We start from the raw sequence: 21805 nt of genomic DNA on the forward strand, positions 1-21805 counted from the left end.
CAGTGGGAGCCACTGTTTGAGAAGGAGATATTTGACAGGTCGTGTTAACATGGCTACTCTGTCTGACAAGTACTGTAGGCTTTGTTCCCTTTCTAAAACACCAATGTGAGTATAGCATTCTCATGTTTAACCTCTGTTGGTTCCCTGTTACATTCAGGGGGAAAATGTCTGAGATCATCAAATCACATCTTCTGTCTCTCTTTCTGCCCCTTCTGAAACCTTATGCTCCAGCCACACTGGACTTCTCACCATCCTGGGGCCCTGCTGGCTCCTGCCTCCATCTCTTTGCACAGGTGGTTCATTTACCCTGGAATGATTCTTGTGAGATCATTTTAAGTCTCAGGATTAAAACTCAATTGCACCCTTTTGTGTGAAGACTTTCCCAGGCAGTACTGGATATTCCTGTAGCATTTGCCTTACTTCTATTTTAGCACTTAGAACACTGCATGGTAATTATTTGTTCATGTGTCAGTCTCCTTCATCAGACTGTAATTAACTCAAGGCCAGCTGGCAGAGGCAACAGAGGAACAAGAAGATCCAGACTGAGTTTGGAGTGGATCCCCAAACCTGGCGTATAGAGTGAAAACTGAGGCCAAAGTGGGCTGGAGCCGCGAATGCCGCTGCTACCAGGAGGTGCCCGATTAGGGAGACACATGCAGAGTGCCAGGCTCCATGTGAGATCTGTGGAGAGAGGGGCCCAGGGGAGGCCTGGCGGTGCCCCGTGTGCTGAGAGCGCCTCCCCCTGCAGGGCTGCAGATCCTCCACCCGCTCCCGCAGCTTCACTCTGATTTCAGGAACTGTAGCTGGACTCCCCTCCATCAATAAGTCATTTTTATATAGTAAGTGTCTTCAGGTAAACTCATGAACCATTAATGGGGGAATCTTAAACATCAGCTAAAGCTTTGAAGGTAGCCCATTTGGACCATTTGGAAGCGTCTTCTCTCTAAATCACACCCAGGACGGGCAGCCTGTTCTGTTCATTGATTTTGCTTTGAGAATGTACATTGTTTCAAATGATAAAACTGGTTGTTCACTGTGAAGCTGAAGGAGTGGAGGTAAAGGAAATGTGAAGGTTGTTCCCATCTTCCCTTCATAAAAATGGGATAGAGAGAGAGAGAGAGAGAGAGAGAGAGAGAGAGAGAGAAAAGGAGACCCAACTGCGTGTTACATGGTGCTAAGAAGAAGGGTTAAAAAACCTCTGAATTTAGTTTCACCTTAAAGGCAGGAAAGCTCATTGCCCTCCTTTAAAAAACAGTGTCAGTCTGTGAAGTGTTCTGAGTTCTCTATGAACGTCTTAAATGTGGCATAAAGAAGAGATGCTCTGAGGTTGTATCTGCAAGTGTTGGTGTAGGTCCCTGCAGGACTATCCTGTGTGTGGACATGTTGTCTACATCTAAGTGAGTGGATAGAGCATTAGAAACATCTCTGGATTTGTTTCTAGAAGATTCTTGCTGGAGAGGGACACTGGAGGTTCAGTGCAGGAAAGTCTTGGGTAGTGCTGTCCATGTTTGAAGTGAGTGGACAGAACAGTAGGAGCATCTCTGGATTTGTCTCTAGAAGATTCTTGCTGGGGAGGGGCGGTGGAGATGTAGTGCAGGAAAGTCAAGGGCACACTGCCGGGAGAAGCGAGTTGGAGGGAGGGAGCTTGCCCTGGTCTCGTCTCTGATCTCAGCTTTCAGAGGTGTTTTGGATTTTCAGCTGTTGTATGTATCCTCCTTCTTCCTAGCTCTGCTTTAGTTCATTCGGTTTTTCTTCCCCGGTCACTTCCTTTTAGGCGATCTGTGGCTTCTGTTCTTCATAGTTGAAACAGTTCTTGACTGAGTTTTATGCCAGGTGATGCTGAATTCTTACTCACTGAATATGCATGTGCATGTATACTTGTCTATATGGTTTTCAATTTTATCTGCAGTCCTGATGGCCAGTGGCATCTCAGAAATGCAGAGCTCTTTAATGAGAAATATGGCTTAATAAAACCATATTCTCCTGGGGCCATATCTCATGCTTTTCTTCAGAAGCTGTGTGGACTGACTGAGGTCTAGGAAATGAAGGAGGGTAAAGCAAGAAGGGCCTATTTTTTTTTATTTTTTACAAAATGTTTAATTGGCCTTGCTGTGTGGGATCTTTACATCGTGTGAGATCTTTCTTGAGGTTCACGGGCTCTGTAGTTGCCCTGCGAGGGCTTAGTTGCTCCATGGCAGGTGGAATCTTGTTCCCCAACCAGGGATCAAAGCTGTGTCCCCTGCCTGGCAAGGTGGATGCTTGACGACTGGACCACCGGGAAGTCCCAAGAAGGTCCTATTTGCTAAAGTATTATAATCTAGTCTTGTTTTCTCCAGTGTAGGCCAAACCCACCCATCTATATTTCTAGATGGAGACCAGAGGTGGCCGATAGTTCAAGGTTCTGTACGTTAGAAACCTAAACTATTGCCCAGAGCAATGTTGAAACACAGATCCACAGCACAGCACTCTGACCCCTTCTCCTTTGCTCAGGGAGAACACCGGCCCCTTCTAAAACCTGATGCTTCAATATAACATACGTTCTTCAATGTCAGTTCTTAGAGGTCAAACCAGTACAGTGTATGTCTTTCCAGTAGAGTTCTTGCCAAAGTAATAGTGCAGTTTTTGCACCAGAAATCCCTTTCAAAAATGTTTTAATGAAGACATTTAAAAAGATTTCTTCTATTTTGTTTTCAGATGTTGTGCTGAATGTACTAGTAACAAAAATATCCTTGGCACAGCATAGTATAAGCTTATTCAGTCAGGGAGTCCCCATTCAGGGCTGCGTTGATGACTGATGATTCAGCCCATGCTGACGTGAGTCTGTCCTGCTCTTTCCCCGTGTGTCCCTTTTCAAATCAGAGAGCAAACTTTCCCTGCTGGGAAATACTTCACGACACCATGGACTCACACTGCAACGTGTATTGTCATAATATTGCTAAATACATTTGCATTCAGAAAAATATTTCTTGTCACAGTTGAACATATCAGGGGCAATTAATGTTATTTTAAAATATAACTGTTTTAAAGTTTAAAAAAGGTTTTGCAGTCAGGTGATTTTTCTTATAATTGCTGCTGTGTTTCGATTTTATAAGAAAAATAAAAGTGAATTATTTCTAACGCTGGTTAGAAATAATTAGAGGTTTCCAAGCCGAGTCAGTGAACTTTGTGCTTAGCCCTTGTGTGTTACAACAGAACCCTCTCTAACACGGGCACACGGGCAGATGGCATTCATCTCCTGTTCTTGTGGCTCAGACATCAATCCTGATTTATTAACTAACGGAATCAGCAGCTGAAGATATAGGCTTTCACATTGATAGGAAACTTGACTACCCCTCTCTGGATCAGATTCCTTTCACTGGACCTTTCCTTTCCCAACTTTCCCTCCTTTCCCTCTGAGACATCCTGGGTCTATGAGTTTGTCTGATTTAAGGCCTGACTGTCCTGGGTGTTTTTAATATCGGGGCTTGCTGAAGTCAAGTCTGGGCATGGTCTCCCTGGTGAGCTGGGAAGATGAGCCAGAGCTTTATAGGGTTGAACCTTCATCCCTGTGAGCTCTTGTTTAGCTTCAAATTGCCCTCCCCCACAGATCAGCCTCATCTCTGCCAAGTGTGATGCCAAGCTTCCTGCCCTGCCAACTGGCTCCCTCCACAGTTCTGTCATCATTTGTGCTGTTCAGGATAGCAGAGCAGCATTGCTCCAGTGATTCTCAGAGAATGGCTTGTTCTCATAAAGCTGATCCCATCTGGCCTTCCTTTCCTGAGTTTTAACCAGGAGCTCACACTCCGAGCTTAGCAACCATCTCCTCCCTCAGAAGAAATTTGGTTTGGGCTATTCCCAGGGTTTCCCTGGTGGCTCAGATGGTAAAGGATCTGCCTGCAATGTGGGAGACCTGGGTTCGATCCCTGGGTCGGGAAGATCCCCTGGAGGAGGGCATGGCAACCCACTCCAGTGTTCTGCCTGGAGAATTCTATGGACAGAGGAGCCTGATGGGCTATAGTTCATGGGGTCGCAAAGAGTTGGACATGACTGAGCAACTAACACACACCCGGGGTCAGGTAGAATGTTAGAGGCCCTAAAACCTGGGAGTATTTTCACCCCTTCCATTCTCCAACATAGATAAGTTCAAAAACAATAGCATCAGAAGCAATTAAATATATGTATATATATACATATATATATGTGTGTGTATATATATTATTATTAACAGCAAACATGTCTATATCAACTATTATATGCCAGGCACTATTTTAAGCATTGTAAGTGGATAAACTCAGTACTCAAAACAACCCTGTAAGTTCTGAGTTACTTTTATTATTCTGAATGTATGGATGAGGCAATTGAGGCACAGAAAGGTTAAGTAACTTGTTCAAGGTCACACAGCTGGTAAGTAGGGGAGTCAGGATTTGAACTCAGGGATAGTGCCAGCATCTGTGGGAATAACCACCATTCTGTATTAAGCTAACCCCACAAGAGGGGGCACTAGTGTTAAAGAACCCACCTGCCAATACGGCTTCTTATGTCAGGAGACATAAGAGACGTGGCTTTGATCCCTGGGTCAGGAAGATCCCCTGGAGGAAAGCATGGCAATCCACTCCAGCATTCTTGCCTGGAGAATCCCATGGACAGAGGAGCTGGTGGACTACAGTCCACCGGGTCACCAAGAGCCGGACATGACTGAGGCGACTTAGCACACAAGCCCAGAAGAAAACTCAAAACTTGTATGTGTCCTAAAGTTGAGTAGTTTCTCTCTCGATTTTCCAATTACAAATTTTACATAAGATAGTTGAGAGTGACACTTTCTTTAATCCGGCGGCCCTGCTTTGCCAGGACCCGAAGTACTGGCTGTGTCTACTGGATGGTCTTGTGCCATGCTGTTCCATCCGGTGATGATCCAGCTGCCAAGCTGTGTCAGGAGCCCACTCTCTCCTTTATCTTCACAGGGCCAGTTAGCCCACCCCTTTATCGAGGGGGGCATCTTTTATTTCACTAGGAAACAGGAGGGGAAGTGCCTCACTCCAGAGCAGTGTTGCAGATGGGAGAGTACTGTGTACATCCTGAGGCAGAAGGCCCTGTGGACAACGTGCCCGCAATCCAGGCCTCATCGTCAGCTCTCAGTGTGACTGTTGGCAAACCACTTAACCTCCCTGTGTGAGGGCTGATGAAGTAAGGCTTTGATCTTTGCAGAGAAAAAGCCTTTATAGAAAATACCAAATAGGTCCACTCTTCCCTTGGCACCTCTTAAATTCATGTGGAGACTGATGTGTTTTGAAACATTCCAGTCACTCTTAGTTATAAGGACATGTTCCTAGACCCAGCCTCCCAAGTTTTCAGTCATTGTATTTTGTCTAGTTTTGTGAGGTGCCTCAAAGCAAAAATAAGCCCTAGGAATCTTTATGCAAGCCTTTTGTCTCAAAAGCTCTGAGCGTTCTAACAATAGACATTCTATGAACTCCACCACCACCGCACACAACCCTATACATTATTTAAAACCTGTGCATTTTAAAACCTAACTTGTGCCTGCGTGCCTGCTAGAGCACTGTTGTTCTCTTAGGCTATTAATGGTAGTGATTTTTTGGGGTAAAGGTTTCGGTTGTAGAAATGTATATATTTTAGCAGATTCGAAGCAGAATTTCTTTTTTCCCCATCACTCCACCCCCACCAAGGTGTGCCTTCCTTGTGTGGTATGTGTCATCCAAAATTAGCACTCATAAAGCACCCACAGCAGACTCACAATTCATACTCCCTCGGTGCTGGGTCATGGGGAGAAGCTCATTTATGTATGGTGTGGAAGATGGAGAAGATCTGGGAAATTTTTTTTAAGGAATATTTGCTTTTTAAGATTGCACATTCGGAACAAATTCAGTGAGTGACTTTTAGGCGAGGAAGAGGTAACCTTGTACCTCTTCACTGGTTGTACCTCTTCACGACCGTGTAGAGAAACAGGTAGAGAAGCCCCCACAAGAAAGAAGGAAAAAGACATCTGACATTTCTTCTGTCAGCTTGCGTCATTCTGCCTGTGGCTATGAGGTAGGCAGGATTGTTGCCATTTTACAGATGGTAAATCCAGAGATCAGTGAAGTCAGGTCATTCCCCTATGTACGCATAACTTGTTGTTTGGTTGCTAAGTCATATCCAGCTCTTTGTGACCCCGTGGACTGCAGCATGCTACCCTTCCCTATCGTTTTCTATCTCCCAGAGCTTTCTCAAACGCATGTCCCTTGAGTCGATGATGCCATCCAACCATCTCATCCTCTGTCGTCCCCTTCTCCTCCTGCCCTCAGTCTTTTCCTCAGGGTCTTTTCCAGTGAGTCAGCTCTTTGCATCAGGTGGCCAAAGTATTAAAGCTTCAGCATCAGGACAGTTGACTAGAAAATAGCAAAACCAAGGACTTCACTGATCTCTTATGATACCTTGGAGATTAGGAAAACTATGCTTGGGGTAACATATGCTTGCCTCTCTGTGGTGCAATGGGGCCCCACCATCTTTGCTTTATTCTGTTAAGGTCAGAAAGCAGTTGCTGAACATCTAAAATGTGCCCAGCTTTCCTACGCACCAGGAACCCAAAAATGAACATGGCATGACCTCTGTCCTGGAGAAACTTACTGCTGCTTGTTGAAGTGATAAAATCGATTCAAAACGGACAAAACCTAAGAACTCCAGGAGATAAGGACCCTGATAACTTCCAGTTTATAGATGAAAAAACAATACATCTGTGCTGTCCAATGTGGTAGAGATGTGACTGTCTAAGTTTATTAATTAAAATGAAATGGAACCATGCGTTTATTTCCTCAGTAGTGCTGGTCACGTTTAAGATGTTCAATAGTCAGCTGTAACAAGTGGCTGCCGTAATGGATGATGCAGATACAGAATATTTCCGTCATTGCAGGAAACCCTCCTGTCCCACGCTGCTCTAAGTCACTTTGTCATCACAGGAACGTGCAGCGTGGGCTTGTTCTGAATCCAGATTATAAACTGATAACCATTATGTTACATTGCTTCCTTTAATATCTAGTGAAAATTTGGGGAGAGGAAGCAGGGGAAGAGTTATAAATCTCTTTTTATTCAGGAAATAAGAAATATTTAAGATGATGGGGAACAGGAGACATAAGTACAGATTTCCCCTGAAGCTCTTTTGTGCTACTTGAAGAACTAGAAAAGATTTTTTTTTTTACTGGATCAGGAAAGTTAGTACTTGCTGTTTATGGAACCATGAGGTGACTTTTGCTAAGAGTTATCCTAGGATTTTGTCTTATTTATTTTTAAGCCTCAGTTCCTAACATAGTACTTGATATTTAATAGCTCTACAATAAATGCTTCTTGAACTAAATTAAAAAAAATTAACTGTAATATCTTTTGCCTGTCTCAGAAGAATACTTGTGAAGAAGAGTAATGATTCCTAGGGGGTAAAAAGGAAAGATTTCCGCAAGGGCAATATCCAGATGCTCAGCTTTATGAAAAGAGGGCCCCATATGAATATATCTGTGCTCTGACAGGGACATAAGAGGGAGTGATCATAAGAGCTGCCTAAACTCTGATCTGGGCCAGATTTTACAGTCTGCTATTTTAAAACTACAGAAACTCTGTATGTGGCTCTAAAATGAGAACGGAGAAAAATTGCCTCAATACCAAATTAGTTCCTGTTATTATCTCTTTAGTGAAGTGAAAACAAAGTCACCCCTCCGCCTCCCTCAATGTGTCCCAGTGTGTTATCCCGGATTACTTGCACTTACCCACCAAATGTTGTGTGAAAGCCGGAAAAAAAAAAAAAAAAAATACACTATTTTGGCTCCCAGCTCATCCTCCTGCTCTTTTCATCAATGCGACCCTCCCCCACGCCCATCTTCCTTTCCTTCTCTTCAGGATTTAGCTGCACTGTTGGCTTCTGTGTTATTTAGAACAAACAAAACCTATCAAAATAGGGTTTCAAAGACAGATGTGCTGATTGGGGATGGGAAGCAAATGCGGCATGCTCACTCACTTCCTAAAAGCTTTAATTTACAGCAAAAATAAAAAGTTGTTCAACACCAGACAGGAGGAGTCAGCTTTGAAAAACTACTGATAAGTGGAGAAGAACGCTAGATTTGTTTTGAATCTTTTTTTTTCCCCAAGCAGCAGTGATCACAACTTCCTTAGAATGATTTAAGAATTCCCAGGGGGCGTTTTGCCCAGGTCCCTTTGTAAGCTTTAGACTCCTAACAGGGCTTATCAGAGAAGATTCCAATTTAGAGCAGCAAAAAGTTTAGTGTCTGATATCAGCTCTAGCTTTTCTTTTTCTTCTTCTCTTTTTCAAAAGGAGACATGATGTTTTACAGTGTTAACACTTTTGAAAGTTCCTATATTTCCAGCGAACAGAGTGCTTTTGTGAAAAGGGCTCTGAGAAGCATTATTCAGGCGAAAATGCATCAAAGGGATCCGAGTTGAAAAGAGAGAAGTTTGCCGATGTGGAGATTGAAGGCAGCATGTGCTGACAGGTGCAATTATAGCCAGATAATTGAATGTTTTAGGAGAGATGCGGTGCGATCAGGCAATAGTTATGAACTCACGTCGGAAACCCATTCATAATTAGATATTCAGGGATCCTGCTGTGGATGACACAACCAGTGTTGGGACCATGAACTACTTCAGCTGCCGGACATAAAAGGGATTGCACTTTGTAAAGTAGTGTGAAATAGCACGATATCAGCCCTCCAGAACTTAACTGATACAAAGTTTGGAGAGAAGGCTCAGCCTTCTCCCTCAGATTCCCAATAGTCTGGAACCTCTTTCAGCCTCTGAGTCGGAAGTCAATGCAGCTTCCAAGTCCTTTGGTCTCAGAGAAACTAAAGAAAATACCAACTTTTTAATTAGCAACGTAAAATATCTCTCTCTGCTGGTTGAAGAGTTTCCAGGCACTTTAGGTTTCCTTTCTCTATACAATGTGCCTTAGCCAAAGAGCCTGGAATGAGACCAATCCAGTGTTTATTTCTGAGAATATTCCACCAAAGTCATAAAATGTAACAGCTCTATTTATGGTCTTGAGATTTCGGTGCTCAGAGCCTTGACTCAGTGAGAAGTGGGGTTACTATGTAAACTACATCTCCGCTTGATTTGAACAGCAGTGTCTTCTAGGGCTCTCTATGTGGAGACTGAGCAGTGAAGAAAGTACAAACCAGCAAAACACAGAGCAAGCATTTCTGCTCAGAACAGAGCAGAGGCATTCAGAATGTTTCATTAGGAAATCTGCGAGACTTCTGGCTTCAGGCTTTCATTCTTAATGAAACAATATAATTTATTCTGCTGTGTTGTATGATTTTTTTGTCTTTCAAATTTCAATTTCTTTTTTCTTCTATGTATGGTTGGATTACCTTATCATTGTAATGCTATTAAAGACTCTTGACTGTGAGTTATAGTTTTCTGATAATGACACCTTAACTTGAAATCCAGGTGATAGCTCCTTTTCTACCACAGAGAATTGACTCCTTAAAGACTTTGGATCACTCACATTTTCCTTCATTCTTTTTTAACTGCTACTTTTCACTTTCCCTTCTACCTATAAGTGTTTGGACTCCATTGGTACGTCGGCAGATATTAATAGAAGACTGTCCTCATCAAGCATTTAACAAGCTCAAAAGTGAATCCAGTTTTGCACCAAAAATCCACCGCCACAGTAACCATGACCTACCCTGGTCTCACATTAGAAAGACTTCTTCTCACATTAATAAGACTTCTTTGGAAGTGAAGATGAAATTACTAATGGGATATGAAAACATTTAGCACCGTACTCAGCACATAACAGGAACCTACTCTATGTTAGCTTTCTTCCTTTGCTCCTTCTGTCTCTAACTTCTTGACAGGTAAAATGAGGGGTTCTGATAACATTTAAATGCCTCTTATGCACTAAAGTCCAATGAGTCTGACTGTCTGCCTTAAGCAGTGTGATTGGAGAGTAACCGCCATAGTCTTCTCCACAAATCCAATTTCTGTGCAAAAAGGGAGACTCTCGGCACATAGTTGATGGGGAAAGAATTTGGATTTTCTTTTAGTATCATGTCTACACATTCTCGTTTGGCTGTCCTCTCAACCTGATATATCCGGGAAGTGGCTGGCCAGGGCTGGACGTGTGGTTTGAGTTGTGGGAATGAGGTTTTTTGACTGAGGAATGCTGTCTGTTTTACGGTGGTATCCATCATCTCCCCTTGACCACCATTCCCTTGCCTCAACCTCATAACCTCTGGCTTGCTTTATACTTGTATTAATGGTGGAGGTACCTGGCATTTATGTTGTAGCATCTATGTGAAGAAATAACACTTAAGAGAAGGCCAGGCGATATCAGGAAACATCTTTCAATTACTACCTGGCTCATTAGTTTTGTCAAGAAAATGAACTATGGTCTGCCTTTTGACTCATTTGCAGAGAATCATAGGGGAAAGCATTGCAGTGTTGTTTGGTATCAGGAAACTGTTTCACTGAAGCACATACCTGCCTTTTCCCTGGTCATCTGGCTCCAAGTGGAAGCCCAGGCAAATGAGAGGCTCTAAACCTCTGTTATGACCCAGTTCAGGCTGTACAAGACAGAGGACCGGGGGTCTTCCTATGTGAGGGCTCCAGGAAGTTGCTTGTGTTACAGGCATAACATTTTGTCCATGAGAAGAGCCACTTGATGACAATATGATCCTCTGCTCTTTCCCAGTGCCAGAAAAGTGTACCATGAGATGCAGTGTGACTTAAGGGTTGAGAGCAAGAGCTTAGAAATCATGATAAGCTGGATTCAGATTTTGCCTTTATGACTGTTTGTAGCAAGAGTCAACCTTTTTTTCAGGAAAGGGCCAGCTAGTAAACATTTCAGGCTTTGCGGGCCAAATGATCTCAGTGACAACTACTCAACTCTGCTGTTTTAGTGAAAAAGAGCCGTACACAATACATCAATGAATAGGCATGGCTGTGTTCCAATAAAACTTTCTTTACAGAAATAGGCAGTAGATTAGATTTGGCCAACAGCTGCAGGTTGCCCACCCATGATCTATAGAATGTTGCATTCTAAGTTACTTTAATTCAAGTTTCTTCTGAATATTAGAAGAGACAATGTATGTAACAAAACACTCAGCACCTGCTTGGCATATGACAAAATGCCAAGGATCTACTCCTACCAAATATCTACTACTTGAAAATAGTAGATTTTAATATTAATAGCAAAATATTAAAGTACTGTATATCATATAATTTAAGATGCCATTTGTTGTAGGATGCATATGGATTTCAGTTCTTAAAATGTGATAAAAAAAAATCTTCAGATTGGTAAAACTTAGTAACAGTAACTAATTACAGTAACAAAGTTATATTTAGAATTTAGGTCTTTTTCTACTGGTGATCATTTAACTCATCTAACATTTCTCTGTGCTGTTTTTCTTGTCAGAGACACGTGTCATGAGCTGCTGGGACATGTCCCTCTGCTTGCGGACCCTAAGTTTGCTCAGTTTTCACAGGAAATAGGCCTGGCATCTCTGGGAGCATCGGATGAAGATGTTCAGAAACTAGCCACAGTGAGTTCCTTTTCAACCTGAAACCTGTTCTGCTTATGTCCATTTGTAAGATGAAGAAAGCTTTGGAGGTACTATGAATAATAGGGCAAACATTCTGGAGAGACACGGCAACTTTATTTCCCCCGTGTGTGTTCCTCTGTAGCACGATGGGGACTTGGTTTCTTAACTGCCAAAATTTTTGTATTTCATCCTTCTCATTCAGGGGCTAGCTAGATAGTAACCGTTTTAGGCTTGTAGGTCATGAGGTCTCTTTCATAACTGCTTAGCTCAGCTAGTGTGGTGTAAAAGCAGCCACAGACAGTATGTAAATGAATGTGTGGTTGGATTTCAATAAAGCTTTATGTATAAAAGCTGGCAGTGGGCTGGATTTGGCCTGTTTGCTGTCTCTTGCGCTGCTGCTGCTGCTGCTAAGTTGCTTCAGTCGTGTCCAGCTCTTTATGATCCCATGAACTGTAGCTCTCCAGGCTCCTCTGTCCATGGGATTTCTTCAGGCAAGAATACAGGAGTGGGTTGTCATGTCCTTCTCCAGGGGATCTTCCCAACCCAGGGATTGAACCCTCATCTCTTATGTCTCCTGAATTGGCAGGTGGGTTCTTTACCACCAGCACCACCTGGGAAGCCCCTTGTTCTAGTTCAATGTTTATTTTCTAGAATTGTTTGTGATAGTGAAAAGTATGCATTTAAGTAGGAGTTGTGCTCAGGAGACGTGAGACATGGGTTTGGCCTCTGGGTCAGGAAGAACCCCTGGAGGAGGGCATGGCAACCCCCTCCAGCATTCTTGCCTGGAGAATCCCATGGACAGAGGAGCCTGGTGGGCTGTAGTCCATGGGGTCATAAAGAGTTGAACACGACTAAAGCGACTTAACATGCATGCAGGAGTTGTACTTGGGATTATTTCTGACTAGTCAGTATGGGGTTTTCAGACTCAATTTGAGCCAGCATTAAGCAGCTCATGCCAAACAATTACTATAAGTACAAAACCAGAGAAAGATTGAATAGATACCATGATCTCAGCAAGGTTCTTTGCAAAACAAGTCATATGAGAGGAAAGGTGTAATGTTGGCAGCTACCTTTAAGCTGCTGAAGAGCCAGATCCAGCAAACTCATTTGCTTTATCCTAGCCCCATATGAAGAAGCCAGAGTAACAAACTCACTTACCTACCGGGGACAGTCTGTTGACAACAATGAGCAAAGCTACTGGAGGAAGGAAAAATAGGATCCTAAATTGTGTGTTTGACAGACATACATTGGTGACATATTAGGCATGCAGGAATATTCTTCACTCCCACCAGGAAATAAATGGGTCTCCTAGATCTCTTAAGATGCAAAGCCCTTTCAGTATATCTTTCATTTCCTAATTTTGATAGAGATATAGAAACTGAGAAATATTATTCTGCTTGAAGAGAAATAGTGGAATAGCCATGCTGCTGGTGTCAGTGTGGCGATGAACAGAGGTTGGAGGGGGCTGCCGGGAGCTCAGGAGAGTGCGTGTCTTTTACAGCAGAAGGCTGCCAGATGGGGATGTAAGCCTTTGTGTTGCTGGATCTTCTAAATTTGAGAGAGATTGGAAATCTAGATTTCTAAGTGAAATTTAATGATTTAAAAATTTTAGCTCATGGAAAATAATCTACCATTATGAGCTGAGGAAAATATATTTGTAGACTCAATTAGGATCTGTTCTTCCAATTTGTAACCTCTGCTCTAGGAATTGTATCTCATGTATTTTGGTTATCTATTACTGTGTAACAAGTAATCCCAAAACTTGGTGGCTTAAAACAATGAACATTTGTTATGTCATAGTTTCTGTGTTTAGAGATTTGGGAGCAGCTTAGCTGAGTGGTTTTGTCTCAGGGACTCTCTGTTGTTGCTATTAAGATGTGGGCTAGACCTATGATGTCTTCAGATTTGGGAAAGTTCTCCCAAGATGGCTCAGCCATGTGGATATTGGCAACTGGCTTCCTTAAGAAGAGAGAGAGGGAGAGAAGAAGGGGAGAGAGAGTGGGGAAGAAAGAGAGAAAAGAGGAGATAGAGATAGCTAATTTTTGAATTTAGTTTTTAATTGGAGGAAAATTGCTTTACCATGGTGTGTTGGTTTCTGCAGTACAACAATACAAATTGGTCATAATTATGCATATGTCCCCTCCCCTCATCCTGACCCTCTCAGTCATCACAGAGCTCCCTGTGTTATACAGCAGCTCCCCACTAGCTCTCCATTTTACACGTGATTGTGTATAAACGTAATGACGTGTATTCACATGATACTGTATGTACGTCAGTGCTACTTTCTGCATTCACACATGTTCCCCATTCTGAACCCTCCTCCCTCCTCCCTCCCTGTACCATCCCTCTGGGTCGTCCCAGTGCACCAGCCCCAAGCATCCAGTATCCTGCATGGAACCTGGACTGGTGACTCATTTCATGTAAGATATTATACATGTTTCAATGCCATTCTCCCAAATCATCCCACCCTCTCCCTCTCCCACAGAGTCGATAAGACTGTTCTATACATCAGTGTCTCTTTTGCTGTCTCGTATACAGGGTTATTGTTACCATCTTTCTAAATTCCATATATATGTGTTAGTATACTGTATTGGTGTTTTACTTTCTGGCTTACTTCACTCTGTATAATAGGCTCCAGTTTCATCCACCTCATTAGAACTGATTCAAATGTATTCTTTTTAATGGCTGAGTAATACTCCATTGTGTATATGTACCACAGCTTTCTTATCCATTCATCTGCTCATGGGCATCTAGGTTGCTTCCATGTCCTGGCTATTATAAACAGTGCTGCAATGAACATTGGGGTACATGTGTCTCTTTCCCTTCTGGTTTCCTCAGTGTGTATGCTCAGCAGTAGGATTGCTGGGTCATAAGGCAGTTCTATTTCCAGTTTTTCTGTAGATGTATTTTAAAACCACCACACTGTAAGTTCTGTTACTTAATTCTCAAAACTTAGCTCTGGCTTTAAATGCTACATTTCAGAACTTCCTTGTGCCTTGCAAATTCCTTGAAATTTTCTGGTTTCAGCCTTTGACCCCTGTAGCTTATACTGTTGATCAGAGATGGATGGTTTGCTTGCTTGTCTTATTTTGAACAGCTGCAAACTAGGAGTCAACCCTGCCAGGTTGTGTGTGTGTGTGTGTGTGTGTGTGTGTGTGTGTGTGTGTTTATCTGAGTCCAAAGAGAGGAGGAGAAGGAGCGAGGTAGGACTTCATGGATGTGAATGTAGGTGGATCCTGGTGAGTGATCTAATTTCTTTCTTAAAAGCAGTGACAATAAAATATTTTTATCTTCTCTTCCATTGAACGATGATTAATTAATTCCATCTTTCAAACTAACATTTACAAAGAGTATGACAGGATCCTCACCTTTCAGAAAGTCACAGACTATATAGATAAAACTAAGACTTGTCAGAGGAGAGAAACTTTGTGTTGAGTCTTGAAAGGTGAGAGGGGGGAAGGAAGGATTGAAGGATGGTTTCATTGAGAAGAAATCTCTCTGGTTTGGAGGCTCGACAGGGAAGGCCTGCTTACCAGTTTAGAGGACCATGCTGAAACCAAGGATCACCTTTTCTGTCATTACAATGAACAAATTACTCCTCATCTAAAACAGTATAAATGCAGTTTCATAGAGTTAGAAGTGTGACACACTTCTTACTGGGCTGAGAGGAAGGTGTCAGCAGGGCTGTGTCACTCTCTGGAGGCTCTGGGGGAGAATCTGTTCCCTGGCCTTTTGCCCGCTGTTAAAGGCTGCCTGCATTCCTTGGCTCATGGCCCCCTTCATCCACCATCAACACGGCCATGTTGCATCTCTCTGATCTTCCTGCCATTGTCACATCTCTCTGTGTCTCTCATCGACTATTGCTTTTAAGGGCTAATGTGGGGCCTACCTGGATAATTCATGAATTTCCCCATTCAAACTCCATGTCTGCGTAGACAGCATATTCATAGGTTCGGGATATCTTTGAGGGGGCATTCTTCTTTGTTTCTGTTTTTACACTTGCAAGATAAAACCAACAATTAAAGCTTGAAACCTTTTTGACTAGGGCCAGTGAATTTGTAGAATAGGTTTTCCTTTGGAACTTACATCCCTTTGCCTGGTTCCGATACCCTTGGCCGTGGATTGCTTCAGTCCCAGTGGCCAGAAACAATCCCATCTATTAGAGATCACTAATCATGTTTCTCTTGCTCTCTTTCTTCCTCTTTTTCAATTGTTCTTTGCCTAGAAGATACCACTTTTCTGCAGGAGCCAATTCAAGTCAACAGATAGTCTTTAAGTGGCTAAAGAATCCCAGGTTCCATGGGCGGGAATAGGGGAAAGGCGAAGAAGTAGTACTTACTTCAAAGAACTCACGATCCAGTACACAAAATACAGTAAACCCCGAGTCAGTGTTAGCTTTCATTCATATACATAAGCAGATACATAGTTGAAGGAAATTTAAGTCTTTTAAGTGTGTCTGAGTTCTGAGCTCATTGTTGGAGACTGGGATGCAGAGTCAGGTTAAGGAGGATCAAAAGCCTCTCGAGGGAGAGAATAAGTCTGGGACCTTATAGTGGCTTTGACTGTTATAAAAACCAAGGAGACCATCAACTTTCAAAAGACTTCAACTTAAAGATTATGAGTTTCTTTAAACACAGTGGAGAGTTGGAGCCTGATCTCCTCTTTTCCTGACCTTACTGGAGCAGATCTTGCATGAGCAACTCTCTTTGATTTTCTGTCTCTCACAAGCCTTGCGGTTCCATTTTTCTCAATTTTATAGACTGCCCACTTACTTTGAAAAGTATTTTGTGGACCAAGGAAAGATTTGGAAAGTTTTACCCACATGATGGGGAGAATATAGAGGAAGACAGATTCCCAGTGTGAGGAGGCTAGCGAGGTTTTGTGCTGAAATAATACGGTACTGCCATTGACTTCCAAAACCACATCTTATCCCTCAGTTAAAACAAAGTGAATCGAAAACTGCTGGAATTTGGCTTGAAAGAAAACAGATTCCAGCTAGGCAAGTTCATAGTAAACCTGGGAATGAATAACCTATTGGATGGCACACATATTAAGGACTGTCAAGCCATATGCTGAAGCTAGAAGCTCAATTTAATGACTCTGTTACAAGGACTAAGAGATTAAGAGGTAAGGCCTCAATGAGAGGGGTAAAAAGACCAATGGTGGAGGAAGAGTGGTGGTTAGTGAGGCCTCTTAGCTGTCCAGATGAGAAACGGAGGTATTATTAGCTGATTTCCTCCAAGTAGTTTCCATTAAGTCTCCTGAAAAAGTATTAGAACAAAATGAGAGATGAGATGTACTAAAGGAGAAAAATCCATAGAGAGGACAAATGGAAAAGCACAGAAATCACTATTTATGCAGAAAAATGAGACAGCCCATATTATTCTTTTACTCTAGGTAAGATTTATATTATTAATGACTCTGTTTATATACTGCCTCCCTTTCCTTGTTTAGTGAATTTAAGCACTTAGGAAAAAGAGAGTCACGCCTGGTAAAAGTAGATACTTAATAACTTTCCGTGATGTGCCATCAACAAATCCATCTAAGGAAGAAAGCAACCTCTGCTAAGCCGGGTGGACGCCTCCAAACTCTTGTTTTGTTCAAAGCTGCTTCTGAACTTTTGGGTATGATTTTAGAGGGAGCAGGTTATTGCCTATAACTACTGCCTCTTTTTGCTATATTTCTGCATGATATTTATTTTGACATTTTAATAATGCTCATTTTTGAGAATGAAGCTATCTCTGCTGTTTTATGTGGGCAATGGTTGCAGCTCCCTGAGAACTGTTTAAATGAAACTCTTTTGTATCTGAATAAATTGATGATGCTCAGTAACTGTATTTGAAATGCACTGTTATACATGTAAATAATTTGCCCTCTGGTGGATAATGAATAAGGTCACTGGATTTGGCAGCAGTACTCTTTTCATACTCATCATAGCTGTCCAGGGTCTGTGTATGATAGATATGCAAAAATATTCCCAATAATGCCTGCCTAGTGTGTGCTGTAATTTTCAGACCAGCCATTTCCCACAGTAGTGCTGGCTTACATGGGTTTAATAGATTAGTGTCTTCTTTAAGGGCTGTAAACTTAAATGCCTTCAGGAGCCAGAGAGTAGCAAGGATGTCTGAAATAGCCTGATATAGGATAATAAGGAGTATTGGAGCCTGTAGAGAACTACAGAGTACATCTTATACCTAAGAGCCTTCACATCCAAAAATAAAAATAAAACAAAATATTCTTTGACTACAAATCTTTGTTTGCAAGCTAAAACAGAACTATAGGCTCTCAGTTGCCAGCCCTTGTATTGAAAGTTGGATTATACATTATATTATACCATGCAGAGGGACCAGCCCATGCTGGATTCACCTTTATTTCATATTGGACATACTCAATTACCACTTACTGGACAACTGGCTATTTTTCCCAAGAAAAGACAGCTATTACTGTGTTCACTAGAAATACATATCTTACTGCCGTTGAGAGGTGACTGGTTTTGAATTACAACTTTAAACAGTCACAAGCATGACTGTCATACATATGTTCTGAGCATGTGTTGACGATTTATTTAACTCACTCATGAGGTAAAAGCAAAATGGTAGATTTCGCTGAAAGAAGAATTTCAGACACTGAGACTGTCTAGTCCCTGAAAGAAGGCATTCTGAAACAAGGTGCAAATGTTTTATGTTCTGTGGAGCAAAGAACAGTAACCTTGAAGTTATCTTTTCTACCAGGCAGAAATCATTTGCATGTCTAGTGGACAAAAATAACTTGAAATTTATCAATCTTCACAAAATTGACACCTGACTTCGCGGCATCTGGGCCTCAATCAATATAAACAGGAAGACAGACAAAGGGTATATTCCCTATGTCAGTGCTTTTCAAATGGTAATGAGTATAAAATAACCTAGAGAGCTCGTTACAAGGCAGACTCTGGGCAACGAGGTCTAGAATGGGGCCTGAAATCGCATTTCTGATGAGATCCCAGGTACTGCTGATATACTGGTGGTCCAGAGAAGCAGTGACCTGGTACACAGGTGTGCCTGTTAGGCAAGGCTCGGGTATGTTTTTCAGAAGGCATATGGCAATCCTTCAGCCTTAGTTCCAGATTCAATACTTTTCCTAAAAACTGGGCTCACAGGGTATTTATTGCCGGATAAACACTGTGCGGTGTGACCTGAGTTTATTTAGGGTTTTCCTGAGCCTGGAAACGGAGCCTTGTATCTCTGAGTGCGTGTCACTGGGCCCATTTTGTGTGTCTGCTCTCACACTCTCCTGCCACCTGCTCACTTGCCGTACGACTTATGTCATTCAGTTTTACAGGAATGCACAGACAGACACTTGCTGATCAGGTAAATTTAGGAGCTAGCCCCAGAAGGATTATCGACTTCTCTTTCCCCAGCTGTTAGGAGTGTAAAGGGATGCCTGCACCATGCAGTGCCTCCCACCCCACGACGCAGACGGCTTCAGTTCAGTCTGCTCATTTCTCACGTCATAAAGGCATTTCAAACAGACGAAGCTGTGCATCATTTGTTGGAGAAAGCAATCAGCAGGAGTACACCACAGATGTTTTCCAAGCAGAATAAATCGGCCTCTGGCCCAGTTAGAATTTTCCCTTTACGGAGAGTTTTAGGTCATCTATTCAGTTCTGTCAACTCCAAAACATGTTTCCCTTCATTTCCTGATGAAGAGCTTCTGTCCCTGAGTCTTGGTGAAACTGGTGAGCAGAGAGTCTTGGCCAAGGGTGAGGAAGGAGTAACCAGTTTTTCCATAATGCGTTCCCAGAACATTAGTCTCATGAAATGTTATTATGAGCTCTGTGACAGAAGGGATCCATAGACAAATACATTTGGGGAAAACTAGATTAAGTGAAATAAACAACTTTGTTTTCAAAGTATTGAGTTTTCAGGGCCTTTCCTAAGATAATGTGCAGAGTGAATCTTATAAGTGATAAAAATTTTGTTTTTACACACTGAAGTTTCTTCCATCTTAAGATGACATTGGTAGTAAGACATATAATTAATAGCTTTTTTAAAAAGGGGAAAAAAGATTCAGGTGGCAAATTTTTTTATATTGTTTGTAAGAAGCTCTATTTTAGAAATGTTAAAATGTGAACTTGAAAATTAAGAAAGTACTGGGTTGACCAAAAAATTTGGGTTTTCCCCATGTTACAGAAAAAACCTGACAAACTTTTTGGCCAACCCAGTAATTAGATGGTTGCTAAAGTCTCTTTTCATGGAAGACGTATTAGCATCCCAAGCTATTAACATTCCAAGGAGCACAGATTAGGAGATACAAGTCTAGATGTTTTTTTGAAAGGATGAGATTCATTGTGAGCAGAATCTCTGAATGAAAAAAAAATCACCAGCTGATTTTTTTTGTAAGAAAGGACTGTCAAAAAATGAACAATATAGGGTTCTGTTTATACTTTATAAAAACAAATAATTTATTTGTTCCAAGTAAAAAGTTTGTATTATTTGGGGCTTTTGATGGCTGTAAATGAAATATGTTTGAATTTCTAGGTATAACTGGGACTTTCTCTTGCTGAGAGTGGTAATGAAATGTACAGTCAGCTTTAAACTAACAATTGACTGTAATTCACATTAGAAGTGTAATTGCAAAGGTAACATTAGTTTATGGATTGCTAATGAATGTTTTCCTGTCTGTGGAGGGCATTAGCTTGTTACCCGTCTCTTATGAGTTTGCCTACCTGGCTGGGCATGGGAACTTGCAGCTTTTAAAAAGCTTATGCCCAGTTCTACTTCTTTCTGAAATGTATTACATTAAAAATGACCATTTAATAGCTCTACAGAAAGCTCGAAATAAGCCCCAGGCTTATTTATTCCATGTAGAGTCTTTGAACTAGTTTAGGCATTTGGATCATTTGATACAAAGCTGACAAAAAGCTGGAAGGAATGCTCTTAATTGAGATGTTTGGGTGGATGATGAGTTAGTGTGCTATTTCTGAGAGTAACTTAATTAAAAATTAATAATATCTATTCCAACTCATTACTTTCACTTTTATGTATTCTGTGCATATTGAAAAGTGGTCTTGCCCTGCAAGGAGCTCTATATTTCTTTAACCAGCCCCTTAGAGCTTCACTTCTGTCTTTTGTCTTTTTTTTTTTTTTTAACCAACCCTGCCCTTGGTCTTTTTCTTACCTGAGTGCTCCAAGGCCATTCTTTCTTCTGACTGTACCCCCTCCTGAGATTGTTGATACTGGAGCTAAGGCTATTCTGCACTATCTGGATATGTTTCACTTACAATATTCATGGTTGCTATTATAGGTGTTCATCATCTATTTATATTATGATGAGAACACCATCGTTACTGGGAATTAAAAAGTGAGCTCTACATTGCTCACTATGTTTAGAAACAAATCTATTTGCAGTCCAGAATAGTCATCCATTTTTGCAACTCAAATCTTTGTTCATCATTTTATAACTGTATCCTAGGGGCCTCAGAGAGCCATCATATAACTGCAGATGAGGAAAAAAAAAATCCAACCCAACAGCTTATTTTAGATATTTGGAAACTCATAAAGTTAGAGCTGCTTCAGTAACTGTTCATCCTGTTTGTGTGTTAAGCTCTGTGCCCACTTGACTTTATCCTCAAGGATCACTGCAAGTCAGCAGTTGGGGTCTCAGAACTCGATGAAGTTACTAGATGGATGTTTTGATGGGCAGTGCATGGTGTGGGGTATGTGGTGGGAAGGGTCTGAACCTGAAGTGAGCCCGATAAGTGATATACTTATCTGTTGCAAAATGGTTACCATGATAGTGATGGCTAATACCTGAATGTCCTCATATAATTGCCATTTCTTTTTTGTGGTGAGAATGTTTAAGATCTACTCTCTTAGCAACTTTCAAGTACATAACACAGTATTGTTAACTATTATCAGTATTCTATACATTAGATTCCCAGGACTTACTTGTCTTACGGCTGGAGGTTTCTATCCTTTGATCTATATCTCCCTTTCCCCTGATTCCCATCTTCTGGTAAAGTGAAGTGAAAGTGCAAGTCACTCAGTTGTGTCTGACTCTTTGCGACCCCGTGGACTATACTATCCATGGAATTCTCCAGGCCAGAACACTGGAGCAGGTAGACATTCCCTTCTCCAGGGGATCTTCCCAACCCAGAGATTGAACCTGGGTCTCCCTGATTGCAGGTGGATTCTTTATCAGCTGAGCCACCAGGGAAGCAACTAGCTTTCTAATTTGTGTTTTGGTGAGGTCAGCTTTTTTAGAATCCACATATAAGTGATATGATAGATATTTGTCTTTCTCTG

General features: G+C 41.7%; 1 protein-coding gene across 1 annotated transcript in view; it reads left to right on the forward strand.

Annotated features, from left to right (window-relative positions):
- TPH2 (tryptophan hydroxylase 2) overlaps nucleotides 1-21805 on the forward strand; it is a 103127-nt gene that overhangs the window by 44972 nt on the left and 36350 nt on the right. Inside the window, exon 8 of the mRNA XM_015470867.3 lies at nucleotides 11393-11519. Coding sequence (XP_015326353.2) covers nucleotides 11393-11519 — 127 coding nt within the window. The remainder of the gene's footprint in view (nucleotides 1-11392; nucleotides 11520-21805) is intronic.

This window comes from Bos taurus, chromosome 5, assembly GCF_002263795.3.
Source record: "Bos taurus isolate L1 Dominette 01449 registration number 42190680 breed Hereford chromosome 5, ARS-UCD2.0, whole genome shotgun sequence".
Classification (NCBI taxonomy): Eukaryota; Metazoa; Chordata; class Mammalia; order Artiodactyla; family Bovidae; genus Bos; species Bos taurus.